This window comes from Aythya fuligula, chromosome 26, assembly GCF_009819795.1.
Source record: "Aythya fuligula isolate bAytFul2 chromosome 26, bAytFul2.pri, whole genome shotgun sequence".
In the NCBI taxonomy this organism is placed as follows: domain Eukaryota; kingdom Metazoa; phylum Chordata; class Aves; order Anseriformes; family Anatidae; genus Aythya; species Aythya fuligula.
Window position 1 is genome coordinate 3,014,287 of NC_045584.1, and position 12,371 is coordinate 3,026,657.

Genomic DNA, 12,371 nt, shown 5'->3' on the forward strand with positions numbered 1-12,371 from the left:
TGCTTTTTTTTTTTTTTTTTTTTTTTTTTTTTTGCTGCTACTCCCTCTATCCTGGGAATCAATGGACAGTGGTCTGTCTCCCAAGGCTGAGGTTTATGTCCATCTCTCTCTCTCCCCGGTCCTTTTCCCTTCCGCTGCACCTCTGCAGTTCCTGTACTCTTACCTGCAAGAACTCAGTGCCTGCGTTGGAAATGGAAGAGCTGAATCAGCAAGCTGCCTTAAGCCAGGAGCGGGAGGGAAGAGAGAACTACCTATTGTTAAGCCCCAGGGGAGCTGATCGCTGCTGCTGTGTCCTGGCCTTGCTGCACCAACATGGAGCCCTGGGGATATGAAGAGCTCTACAGAAGCATGCAACACTAGTCTTTTCTATTTTTCTGTTTAATTTTGCAGAGCAGATGGAGGAAGTGGCTGGGGTCGGTAACAACGTCCTTCCATGCCTTTCTCTCATGGCCGCTCACAACCAGAGTTGTGCCAACAGGTAGCACGGCAGCTGAAGCAGCTGGCTACAACCAGAGATCATCTCTCCAGAGATCACAGCAGCATTTGGGTTTTTGCCACACAAGATGGATGATATTTATGCAAATCCTTCCTCCTTCCGTTCTCTGTGCTGCCTCTTGGTCCTACCTTCTTCTCCCCTGATACCCCGAGCTTTCAGATGTGCACTGAAATTGGCTGTGCTTCAGTTCTCTGCGGGTCAGTGACTGTTCCCCTTGCCCATCTACTCAGCAAATGCTCTCTTCTGGTTTTTATTTACCTGGTCAACAGGAACTGCAGTTCTGGGGAGGGGGGATTGAGCAATTGCACCTCAGGGGAGCACATACCCCCCCTCAAGCCAAGGGTTCTGCCAGGGGCATAAAGAAGAAAAAAAAAAAATACCCAAATGAACCACGTTGACTTGCCCTGGAGTATTTTAAGTGCGTATTATGAAAAGAAAATATTTTTATGGATTCTTATTCTTTTATAATTATGAGTGTAAGATGTAGCGACTCATTAAAATATTGGAAAGAGAGGCACGGGCTGGCTTCTGTACCTGGTGGTGGAGGGCAGGAGAGGGCTCGGGAGGAAATGCCATCTGCTTCACCATGGCCAAAGCTGCGTCTGTGGTAAAAGCAAAGTGCTCCATTTGGTTTCTGTGCCAAGCGGTGGAGAGAATATTAAATCCCTGATGTTCCTCGAGGGAAGAAGGAGCTAGCAATTGAAGATGCAGGGCGGAGAGTTGGGAATCCTGGGCTGTTCCTGGCTCTGCTATTAAGGCGCTGCGTGACCTTGAGCGAGTCAGACACCTCGTGCTTGCAAATCCCAGCCTCAGCCGGGGAGGTGGGCGCCTCGCCCAGCACCCCGACTCCCTCTGGCTTCTTGGGGGGGGCCGGAGCTGCCCTGCAGCTTGGCGGTGCCTGGCCTGGCTGCCAAACGCTCGCAGCTCTGATCCCACGCTAGGACGCACGTGGGCCCCGGGCACGGAGCTGCTCACTGCAGGTGCTGGGGCCTGCCTATGCTCGCCTTCCGCGGAGCTTAAAGCTCCCAAAGCCTGGCCTTGCTGTTTCCCTTTCGAAACGGGGATCAGACGTTAATTAAAGTGCTATTAAATGCCCTGAGGTTGCAAGCTGGAGGCTTTTGCTTTTAAATGCAAAGCATTTCGCAGCTGGAGGATTTGGGTTGCTGAACGTGGCTGTGAGCGCGTTGCCCCGTTCTCATGCCCGTACCCAAATAGTTGGCCCATTTCAGTGAGGTTTTAGCAGCTTTGAGGTTGCAGGGGCGGAAGGGGAGGCAATGGAGGAAGTTGCACGTCTCTGAAGCTTCCTTGAGAGAAGATTGTAATCTGCCTTGCAGAGAGAGAAAAGTTGCTCCCCTTTCTCCCTGCCTTCTTTAGAGCCGGGTGGGTGCCAGTGCATGGTAAGAAGCTTTATTTTGCAGGGCTTGCTGCTTTCCAGTCTTAATCTCAAGTGCTTTTTCCTGTCCCAAAAGAGCAAGTGTTCTTAAAATGTCTGCAATGCACTCTTAAAATGCTCTTGTCTCGAGGAGTTTACAAATCTGTCAGCTCCTTTGATCCTCCGAGCTTGCTTCTGAAGCTGTAGGATTATTTGATGCCATAAAAAGGAGATGTTTTTCTTCTTCTGGGTACTGAGATCCTGAGAGGCATTAACTGGGAAATCACCTACCACAATCTTGAGCTTTTCAATATGTAACAGGCTCTGCTGGGGATTGAAACACAAATGATGTAGGAGGCCTCCACCCAGCTGTCCTGTGAGAAAGGTAATTGGAGTGTGAAGCGTGGTTAAGCCAGGTTCAAGGTATCTCTTTTGGATCGAAAATTTGCAGCTGTAGCTGAAGCTGAGTTAATTTCCTGTGAGAGCAAGTGGTAACGGCCGCAGGAAGCGCAGGGCATTGTAATGGATGCTGGGGAAGCCGGGCAAAAATTGCTCTTCCTCGAGAACAGGAGAAGCGAGCCTGAGAGTTTGTCGGGAGGCACTTCTCCTGCGAAAATCCAACATGTGGGGCTTTATTTTTAGGCAGAGGATGTGGAGGAGAGCAGATGTTCCCGATGACTTATTTTGAAACAAAAAAACAACACGCTGCTTGCGCTACAAAATTAGCTCAGAAAGCCACCGTCCCCCTGAAAGATGCTCGAATGGAAAACTTCCCAGCATCTCCCTTCCCACAGGGTGGGGAACGGAGGTGCAACGCTGGCTCTCGCTCTTTCAAGGCGACGTCAGTGCCTTGAAACTGCTCCTTGGGCTGGGAGCCGTGTCTCGGGCAGGGCCGGCTCTCTGTCGGGAGGGTCGTGGGGTCCTGCTGCGTGCTGCCTGCAGAGCAGTGCCTCCAGGATTGCTGGAGTTGCTCGGGAATACCACGCTCTATCAAAGGCCCGGGAGGAAGACAAATGGCTGCGCTGGCGGGGGAGCTGGGGAGGGCTGCGTGAGTGAGGCTGCAAAAAAGCAGGGTGTAACCTGATAGTGGAAAATCCTCGCCGAGGGGTTCTGGCGAAGCACGCGGGCTTGCAGCCTTTGAGTTGGGACAGATGCGAGGCTTCAGTCATCGGCGTGGAGCAGGGATCGCTGCTGGTCCCAGTATGTAATCCTCGCAGCGTGCTGCCCCTGCTCTCTGCCTCCCCATCTGCAAAAAAAAACAACAAAACCCCCTTATCTCTGGTTGCAGCTCGAGCCCCTTGCTCGGAGGCCGGAGCAGATTTCTGTCGGCTCTCGAGTGAAAACAGCCCCAGCCCCACCCAGCAGCCCCAGCTCGTGCTCCTCGGGGCTCTTCTGTTTTGCAGCGAGTCCCAGAGCTGCTCCAGCTCGGAGCTTGGAGGCTGAGCCCTGGGCCAGCCAGAGGAAGGGGGTGCTGGGGTGCGGGGGCAAAAGCTGTGGCCTGGGGAAATGTTTCTGCCTTCCTTATCAGAAAGCAGTGCAGATAATCTCCCCTCCCTGGTGCTCGTGTTGTTCTCAGGGCTCTGTGGCCCTCCAGCCAAGAGGCAAACGTTGTTCTGGAGCTATCCCCGTGCAGCAAATCCTGCTCTGCTCCACCTGGGGCCTGAGCCTGCTTGGTGCTGAGTCCCCTAGCAGAGGCACTGAGGGGTGCTCGGTGCCAGCCATGCAGCCAACAGCCGGGCGGATGCTGCTGTAGCAAGGGAGGAAGCAAGGGACAGATAGCAGAGAAGAGGGGGGCAGCCCCGTATCAGCAGGGTTTTGCAAATAAAAAGGGGTTGTGGTGGTTCAAGGGGGGGTTTGATGCGCGGTGGCAGCTGGGGACACCTCCAGTGTCTGCCATCCCTGCCCCTCCTGCTGCCTTCTGTCTGTGTTTGCCTTGCTCTGCCATCCGGGGAGCAGGAAGGGGCTCTGGTGCCTCGCGAAGCTGTTCGTTCCTCTCCTAAAAAGGACAGTTAAATACCACCAAAAGGACAGCTAAGACCTCCTAAAGCTCCTGTCAAAACAGCAAACGCGTCCGTGCGAGGGCTGCTCCAGCCAAAGGACCAAACGTGCCTCTTGCCTTCCCCTGGCTCAGCCGCTCTGTTTGCATTTCTCCTCCTCCCCCTCAGCTTTAATCCAGGCTTGCAAAGACTCAGCCTGCCCCAGCCATGGGGTGACGGGGGGGGGGCTCTGCCCTGGACCACCCCCAGCCCGCTCTCCTTCCCCCCCCAGACCATGTCTGTGCCTCTGGGGCTGCTGCTGGCCCTGCTGGGCTGCAGCGCGGCGCTGGACCTTGCCCTGGAGGAGGCATGGGAAGGCTGGAAGAGCCTCTACGCCAAGGAGTACACCAGGGTAGGTCCGCACGGGGCCAGCTCCTCTGCTCCTCAAGCCTCGGAGCACGTGCTGGGGCCAGCTCCGGAGGGGTCTGCACCCAACGTGTCCCCTCTGGTGCTCCTGGGGGGGCTGTTCCTGACCCCGGGCTGCTCTGCCCCTCGGCAGGAGGCTGAGGCTGTCCGTAGAGAGGTTTGGGAGAAGAACCTGCGGCGCATCGAGCAGCACAACCATGAGGAGGCCCAGGGGCAGCACACCTTCCGCCTGGCCATGAACCACTACGGGGACATGGTAATTGTGCTCGGCACCTCCTCCGGGGACTGGAGGCCCCTCGAGGCACCCGGGGCTTGAGCCAGGGTCTGGGGACACCCATCCCGCCCCGGGGGTGCTGGTGTCCCTGGCGTTGGGCCGCTTCTCGGGCTGCAGCCCTGCTCACACGCGTGTGCAACCCGCAGACGGACGAGGAGTTCAACCAGCTCCTGAACGGCTTCACCCCAGCGCAGCAGGAGGAGCCCCCGCTGCTCTTCCAGGCATCGCCAGCTCTGAAGACGCCGGCAGAGGTGGACTGGAGGGCCAAGGGCTACGTGACGCCTGTGAAGAACCAGGTGGGCACGGGGGGGACAGCAGAAATAGGAGGCTGCATCCTCCAAAGCGCCAGAAATCCTCTAGGCAATCCAGAGTACGGCGTCCCCCCCTCCGTCAGCTTTTTGGGGGATGCTGTGATACCCCCCTCATCTCGCCCAGGGGCACTGCGGGTCGTGCTGGGCGTTCAGCGCCACGGGGGCCCTGGAGGGCCTCGTCTTCAACCGGACGGGGAAGCTGGTGGTGCTGAGCGAACAGAACCTCATCGACTGCTCTCGGAAGCTGGGCAACAACGGCTGCCACGGCGGCTACATGACCCGCGCCTTCCAGTACGTGCATGAGAACGGCGGCTTGAACTCAGAGCACATCTACCCCTACCTGGCCACGGTAAGGGGCGGCGGGCAGGAGGGTGGGGACGCGGGCAGAGCCGTGCCCGTGGGTCCTCAGCCCCGGTGGTCTTCTCTCCCCGTTTTTAGGACACGTCCAGCTGCAGGTACAACCCCCAGGACAGGGCGGCCAACTGCTCCGCCATCTGGCTGGTGGCCGAGGGCAGCGAGGAGGCGCTGGAGCAGGCGGTGGCGACTGTGGGTCCCGTGTCTGTGGCGGTGGATGCCAGTGGGTTCTTCTTCCACTTCTACAAGTCAGGTACCACCTCCCTCCTCACCTGGAGGAGTGGGGAAGGGTAAACCGAGGCAGGGTTACTTTGCTGAGCTCAATAGGGGAATGTCCAGGGGAATAGGATCAGCCACGCTGCTTTTGCCTGGAAAGTAAGCCATTGGGGCCGACCCCCGGCTCACCCCATTTCTGCTCTTCCCAGGTATCTTCAGCAGCATGTTTTGCAGCCACCAGGTGAACCACGGGATGCTGGCCGTGGGCTATGGCACCAGCCAGGAGGGCGGGAAGAATGTGAGCTACTGGATCCTAAAGAACAGGTAGGGGTGGAGGTGCTCCCATACCCCCTGCCCCTCTCACCCCTGGGCATGGCCCGTCCTCCCCTCCTGCTGGGGCTCCTCTGTGAGCTCAGAGCCAGGCAGGGAGGGGACACAACAGGACTGTCCTCATCCCACGGGACTCTCCTGTGCTCCTGTCCTCTCTCTCTGCTTGCCCTCCCTCGACAGGCCCAGTTTTCCCTGCGTGGGAACGCAGATGTGCTCAATTCTTTGTCTCTTCCTGCAGCTGGTCGGAGGTGTGGGGCGAGCAGGGCTACATCCGCCTGCTGAAGGGCGCCAACAACCACTGCGGGGTGGCCAGCCAGGCCAGCTTTCCTCTGCTCTGAGCCTCCTGGGCCAGAGTGTGAGGCAGAAGGCAGCCGTCGCCACGCGTCCGTGTCCCGCCTGGCTGCAGGGACAGAGCCGGGTCCTTCGTGAAGGGGTTTCTGTTTGTATGTGGGGAGAAGCAATTAAAAGTGGCTCGGCTGATCACTCTGTTGTCTGCAAAAGGGGGCAGGTGGGCTTTGGCTGCCTCAGCACGGCTGGTGCAGCTGGTACTTTTCTTTCCCTGCTGGGAAAGCCAAAGCTCCTTTCTGCTCGGTGCTCGGAGCTTTCTCTGCCTTGTTCCCCTCCCGGTGCCCCTTTTCCTTCCATTGAACTCCCAACCACCACAGCCAGGACTCGATCTTCTGACCATGCCTCCACTTCTGCTTGACCCCTACAAGCCCAGCTCTTAAAAACAGGTCTTTACTGAAGCAAACCTACATGACGGGGCAGAAAACGAACCTCCCTCATGCTGCTGCTTATTGCCAACCCCTTGGTTCCTAACCCGGGGCTTCGGTGCCTCAGGAGGGTGACGGGTGCCAGGCTGGGCTGAGGGGGTCCCACAGCTGCCCTAAACCCCCCAGGGCCACAGCCTGGGGTCCATGGGGGCACTGTGAGGTGGCCACTGTCCCCTTGTCCCCTACCCAACGCCTCCACGTCCCCTCCATGTCCCCTTGTCCCCACAATCCCTTCCCTATTCCCCCCCTCCCCCACAGCCCTGCCCACACCCAAGATGGCCGCCGCGGCGTCGGCCGAGCGCCAGGAGCCCGCCTTGAGCCCTCCCGGCCGCCGTAGCGCGGGCTTCCTGGCCAAGATGGCGGCGCCCAGCGGGAGGAGCGGCCGGGGGCTGTGGGGAGCGGTGGTGGCCGCCGCCGCCCTGCTGTGGCTGGGGGCCCGGGCCGCCGAGGGCCCGAGCGCCGCCGAATTCGACGTGAGGCCCGGCGGGGAGGTGCACTCCTTCTCCCGGAGCCTGGTGAGGGCCGGGGAGAGGAGAGGGTACGCGCCTCGCCCCGATTGGCGGGGGCGCACGTCGCTCTTCCCTTCCCCGCGCGGGGATTGGCTGACAGCGAGGGGAGGCGGGACGAGGGTGGTGAAGGGGGGGGGTCCGGGCTGGTTGCTATGGGAGCGGCTGGGGGGGGGCGGCCCATGAAGGGGGGGGCTGGGGAATTGGGGGGTCCCCGGGGGGCTCTGCTGAGGCTGGGGGGGCCCCAGGAGGAAGGGAGCCCCCCCCCGGGAATGGGGACCCCAAAGGAGAAGGGGGGGCCCCAGGGAGGGTCCCCAAGGAAAATGGGTGCTGGGGGGGGGCAGGAGGCACCCCGGGAAGGTGTCCCTCGAGAAGGGGGGGCCCGAGGTAAGGGGCTTCCAACGGGAGGAGGTGCCCCCAGGGAAGGCAGGGGGTGGTGAGGGGAAGGGGGTGGCCAGGAAGGGGGGGTCCCAGGGGAAAGAGGCTCGCCAAGGGGATGGGGCTCTGTGGGGAAGGGGGGGCGGGTCCCTGGGCCCCCCCTGAGCTGTAAGTCCCCACAGCAACACCGCGGGGTCCTGCTGGTACCCCACAGCTCACCCCACAGCTCACCCCACAGGACAAGGGCCTTGCAGCCCCAACCAGCACCCCAGCCACACGGCCGGGGGGTGCTCCTCCTCGTGTCACCCCCGGGGCGAGACCGCCACAGGCTGCACCGTGCCCGCAGCCCCCATCTTGCTCTCAGGCGTTCCCAGATCTCGTGGTGTGGCTGAGAATTCGCCTGTGCTGAGCAAACTGTTGCTCACACGGAGCGTCCCGCTCTAACAAGGCTGCTGGTCTGCTCTTTTCGCAGGGAGGTTACACCTGCACCTTCACGTACTCTGCTCAGGGAGGAACGAATGAGGTGAGTCAGGCAAGCCTTCAAATGGTTCCCTTACCCTTAGGCCCTGTGGCTGCACAGAATAAAAAAAACATTCAGGATATCTGTGTTGACACCGGTGGTGACTGGGAAGGATGTGTATGCCCCAGAGATAAAAGGCTGCTATTCTGCCCCGAGCCTCCTTTGGTCAGTCATTGTCCTGTTCCCTAAGTTTAATTCGTGGCCTGGACAAGAAACTTCTTTTTCTCCGGAGAGGAAGTGTTTTCCTTTACAATCAGCTGATTCTAGGGCCCAGGAGCTGTGAGGGAGGCTGGCTGCAGCGTTTCCAATGCTGCACGTTTGCAAAAGTAGCTCTGTTGGATTCGCTTCTTGAACGGAAGCGACCTTCGTGCCCCCGTGTTGTGGTTCCAAGGCCGTGGCATTTGCAAGGTTTAAGGTCGTGTGCCTTCCCTGGGGAACGGAGAGTGACAATTTCACGCCCCAGTCGGTAGGAAGGGCCTTGTAGGAGTAAATCCCGTGTTCTCTAGGAGGCTTGAAGGTTTTTGCGGCTCGTGCTGCTGTTGCAATAAGTGCAGTACAGACAGACACAGTTTGTACTTCCTTATCTGCAAGTCCTCTGTATAAAAGCGGGTCTGTTTATTTTAGTGTAAAAGGGAAATGAAACTTTAACTCTTTTCAGTAATGGTACTAATGGAGCTGGGGAGAGCAGAGGGTGACCACGCCTCGTGCCTTGCGAAATACAGAATAAAGGGAGCCAACAGCAATTGTCCTGTAACCGGGTTATTTTATAGTGGTTGACGCTTGTCGTGCCTGCAGCTGGGAGGCAGGGGGTGAGTGGGAAGTGGGAGGCTCTTATTTGCATTAACTGTGGAGGCCTTTCCCCTCTGCAGCAATGGCAGATGATCATTGGAGTCAGCGAAGACGACCTGCTCTTCTCCTGCTCTGTCTGGAGGTGCGTTGTTTAACCCAAAAGGCTCTGAGGCAAAAGGAACAGCAAGGCAGGTGGGATCGGGGCTGGGCAGCTCTGGCTTTCCTCTCCCACGAGGTGCTGTGACTCCGGGTGTGCTCTCGAGCCCGGTGCTGGTTTCTAAGTGCTGTTCTCCCCCCCCCGTCACCCCGCTACACTAGGTGGAGCTACGAGAGAGCCAGAGGTGGCTGTGGAGGGAGGGAGCCCCGAGTCCTGCTGCTCTTCTACACCCCCACCCTCTCTGCCAGCAGCAGGGACTAGAAGAAGCTGCCTGACTTGCTCCTTCGCTAGGAAGTCAGAGCAAGATGGTCCCTAATGCTTGTGTCCTGGAGAGCCAGCGTTCGCCCTTGTGCCTGAACTTCCCTGTGCTCTCACCTCCTGCGTAGCCTTTTCCTGCTCTTTATGTCAAAGACTCTGCTCTCGTTTCAGGCCCCAAGGGAAGTCTTATCTCTTCTTCACCCAGTTTAAAGCTGAAGTGAAAGGAGCCAAGATAGAGCACGCCATGGCTTATGTAAGTCCCATCTGATCACGTGGAAGTAGGCATATGGGAGGCTGCTATGCAACATGAATTGGACATTGAAAACATTTATTAGGCATCTGTCCAGTAAAACATACGCCACCACACCCTTAATTAGAGAGTGGTGGCAGTCAGGAGGGCGTCCTCAGACAGGAGTTCCTGCACTGTGTTATTTCTGCTCCCTCTGTGCCATTGGTTAGCTGCTGGCTTTGCTGGTGTCAGTGGTTCCAAAAGACACCATCCTGCCCAGGTGCAAAGGCAAGGGGAGTCTTGGTTTAATCTCAGCAAATTCATTCTTCCATTTCCTAGCCTAGAGCGATGCAGCTTGCAGTCACCTGAAGGGCACAGGTCTGTAGTTTAAAGGAAATGGAAACATAGCCAGGGATTTTCCTTCAAATTTCCTTTGCAGATTTAATTCTTTCACTCCACGTTATTAAAACACGAGCTTGTTGTCTTTCGAAACGTGCTGTTTGCCTTAAATACAGAAGCTTCTTGGATTGCCTCAGTTGCCTAAAACTTCTTCCTTCCCGTTTCAGTCTCAAGCTGCAGTGGGTGGACAAAGCGACGTCCCTTTAAAACAGGAAGAGTTTGAAATCACTGAAACAACAGGTCTGTGATCAAGAGAACCATGTGGGAAAGGGCCTGGTGTGGGAGACAAGCCTGGCTGACTACCAGGAGACGAGTGTTTAAGCTTAAAGCAGATAGGTGACAATATAGAGGCAGACAGTGCACATTGTGGAGTCGGGAGTGTAGTGCTCTTAATCCACAGTTGGCAGCGAGATTTTGCAGGTCCTACTCCAGTGTAAATGCTAATTAGCATGGGGGAAGAATGGGTTTATCACAACGTGCTTGTACTGTGCATAGAAGGAAGTGCAATGCCCGACTTGCTGGCTTTATCGTCCTGGAAGGGAACCAGCAGGGCTGTTTTGTTCGTGCCTTACCATCTGTTTATCCTCTGCTTGTTTTCTCTCTTTCTAGTGTCTCACAGGGAAGGCAAGTTCCGTTTTGAACTGTCGAAACTCATGATCGTAGCAAAAACACCCCGTGATGAGCTGTGACCCCACGGACACTGTTGGGCAGGGCGTTTTGGCCGGAAGACCGTGGCAGATAACGGGGGTTACTTGTTACTGGCGGGTTTTTCGGTCGGCCAAACCTTTCGTGTTTTCCATATTGAAACGTGCTAGGGTCCAACACAAGTGGGACTTGGAGGTGTTAAGACAGATGCATTCTGTCTTGTGTCAGAGTAACAATGTGCTTTGCAGCTGGAAACCTCCTCTGAGACTCCTGATCTGCAGCCAGCCGTTCTGTTGCCCGCTTTCTGCTTCACTGATCTGCTGAATATGGTAAAGCTCCCCTCTAACAGGGCTCCTTATCTTCCTTGCTAGGAAGAGCAATGCAGAAAGATAAGCGGCTGGATTTAAGCAAGGTTTGCTAAAGGAAAGTTGTTAACTCTGGAGTCTCTGGAGGGTGGTGACAGGATTTCTTTCTCTGCCAGCATTGCAGGAGAAACAAATTAAATTGGGTAGGAGGGGGAAGGAAGGGATAGGGTTGGCCAAAGCTATCTGACTCCTTGTTGAGTGCAGCTATTGAAGACCGTCGCTGGCTTTGCTGGAGAGGATATTCTGTTCCTGCCTTAGCGCTGATTGCAGGTTGGGATAAGTTGGCATGGGGAAGGCAAAGCTTCTTATTCTGACACAACCCAGGAATCAATCCAAGCAACACTTCCATGTCTCAGTACAACTGCAGGACTATTTTATACGTACAGAAGCAAATTTTTTTTTTTCTTATCTAGAGTAATAACAGTGAGGGGATGTGGAATTCCTTTCCTGTGTAAATAAACAAATAAATAAAGCATCGTGCTCTTGCCTGGGCTTGCTGTGGTCTGTGATTCCTGCCCTCTCTAGCTGGATGTCCAGCGAGTGGCATGACCTTCGGCGTTTGCTTGGCCAGGAGGAGCTGAGGTGTCACACAGGAGGCTGGAGGCTGCAGAGGGTTTATGGGGCCCACCCGAGAGACACATCCCAGCAGCAGCACACAGAACCTGTAAGTTTATGTAACCCAGTGCTGTCGTGATGGGTGCTTTGCCCAGAGGTGATGCCTCGTGATGGCTGTGGTCACTGGAAGCTGCTTTTCCCATTTTGGGAGGAGTTCCCTGGTCTTTGGTAGTCTGAGGGTGCCTTGCACAGGGGATTTTACACCTGCTGTTTTCCAGGCTGTCCCTGGATGCTTCCTTTGTGTGTGAAGGAAACCTGGTGCCGGTGCCAAGCCCTTGGTGGGTTAAGCATGGGCCTGGCTGCTGCACTGGGGTGTAAGAAACACCGAGGACAAAGAAAAATGCCGTGTGTCAGGAGATTCATCTGCGCAGAGATGTTTCTTGCAATTAAGGAGCATCGTGCAGCTGGTGCTGACATGCACCTCGAGAACAGAAGAGCAAAGCATTTCTGGCTGTCAGCACAGCAGCCGCCACGGCAGCATCCATCAGCCCCGTTCCGCTTTGTGTGTTCTCTGCATCTGCCAATACTCCACCGAGCAGCAACGAGCTGTTTCCAGCTCCGGCTGCTCCTCAGCACATACCTGACAGCTGCAGAAAGCCCAGCAGGGACAGGAACGTCTGTTCTCAGATGTCGCACACCAAAACCGACTTCTCCCTGCCCTCTCCAAGGGGCCAACAGCTTTGTGAACCTTGGCTGCGTTCTCCGTGCGCACCTGTGAACGTGCCTACCCCGCATCCCGAGCTGCCTTGTGCAATTAAATTAGGTGTGATATTTGGAGCCATGCCGATGAAATGGCAGAGATTGGGGGGTTTATTTCTTTTTTCATCTTTAAGGCTGAAACTTATCAGCGTCTCAAACCAGCAGTGGAAAGGGAGTGGTGAACGTGAGCGGCTGGGCTGCTCTCCGCTTGGCATCTGCGAGCAGTCGGCAATCGCCTGTGCCTGGAGACATCCCATGGAACAGGAGGCACAAGAAGGTCAGG

General features: G+C 56.6%; 2 protein-coding genes across 2 annotated transcripts; both read left to right on the forward strand.

Annotated features, from left to right (window-relative positions):
- Positions 1–4,139: 4,139 nt before the first annotated feature.
- Positions 4,140–6,235, forward strand: LOC116499015 (cathepsin L1-like). The gene is made up of 7 exons (XM_032203577.1): positions 4,140–4,256; positions 4,404–4,526; positions 4,691–4,840; positions 4,980–5,204; positions 5,294–5,462; positions 5,635–5,749; positions 5,994–6,235. Exons 1-7 carry the CDS (start codon positions 4,140–4,142, stop codon positions 6,091–6,093), a joined length of 999 nt encoding a protein of 332 aa, XP_032059468.1. The 3' UTR covers positions 6,094–6,235.
- A 649-nt stretch (positions 6,236–6,884) lies between these two features.
- MYDGF (myeloid derived growth factor) lies at positions 6,885–11,266 on the forward strand. Its single transcript, XM_032203579.1, has 6 exons — positions 6,885–7,043; positions 7,885–7,935; positions 8,802–8,863; positions 9,308–9,389; positions 9,932–10,004; positions 10,374–11,266. Exons 1-6 carry the CDS (start codon positions 6,885–6,887, stop codon positions 10,451–10,453), a joined length of 507 nt encoding a protein of 168 aa, XP_032059470.1. The 3' UTR covers positions 10,454–11,266.
- Positions 11,267–12,371: the final 1,105 nt, after the last annotated feature.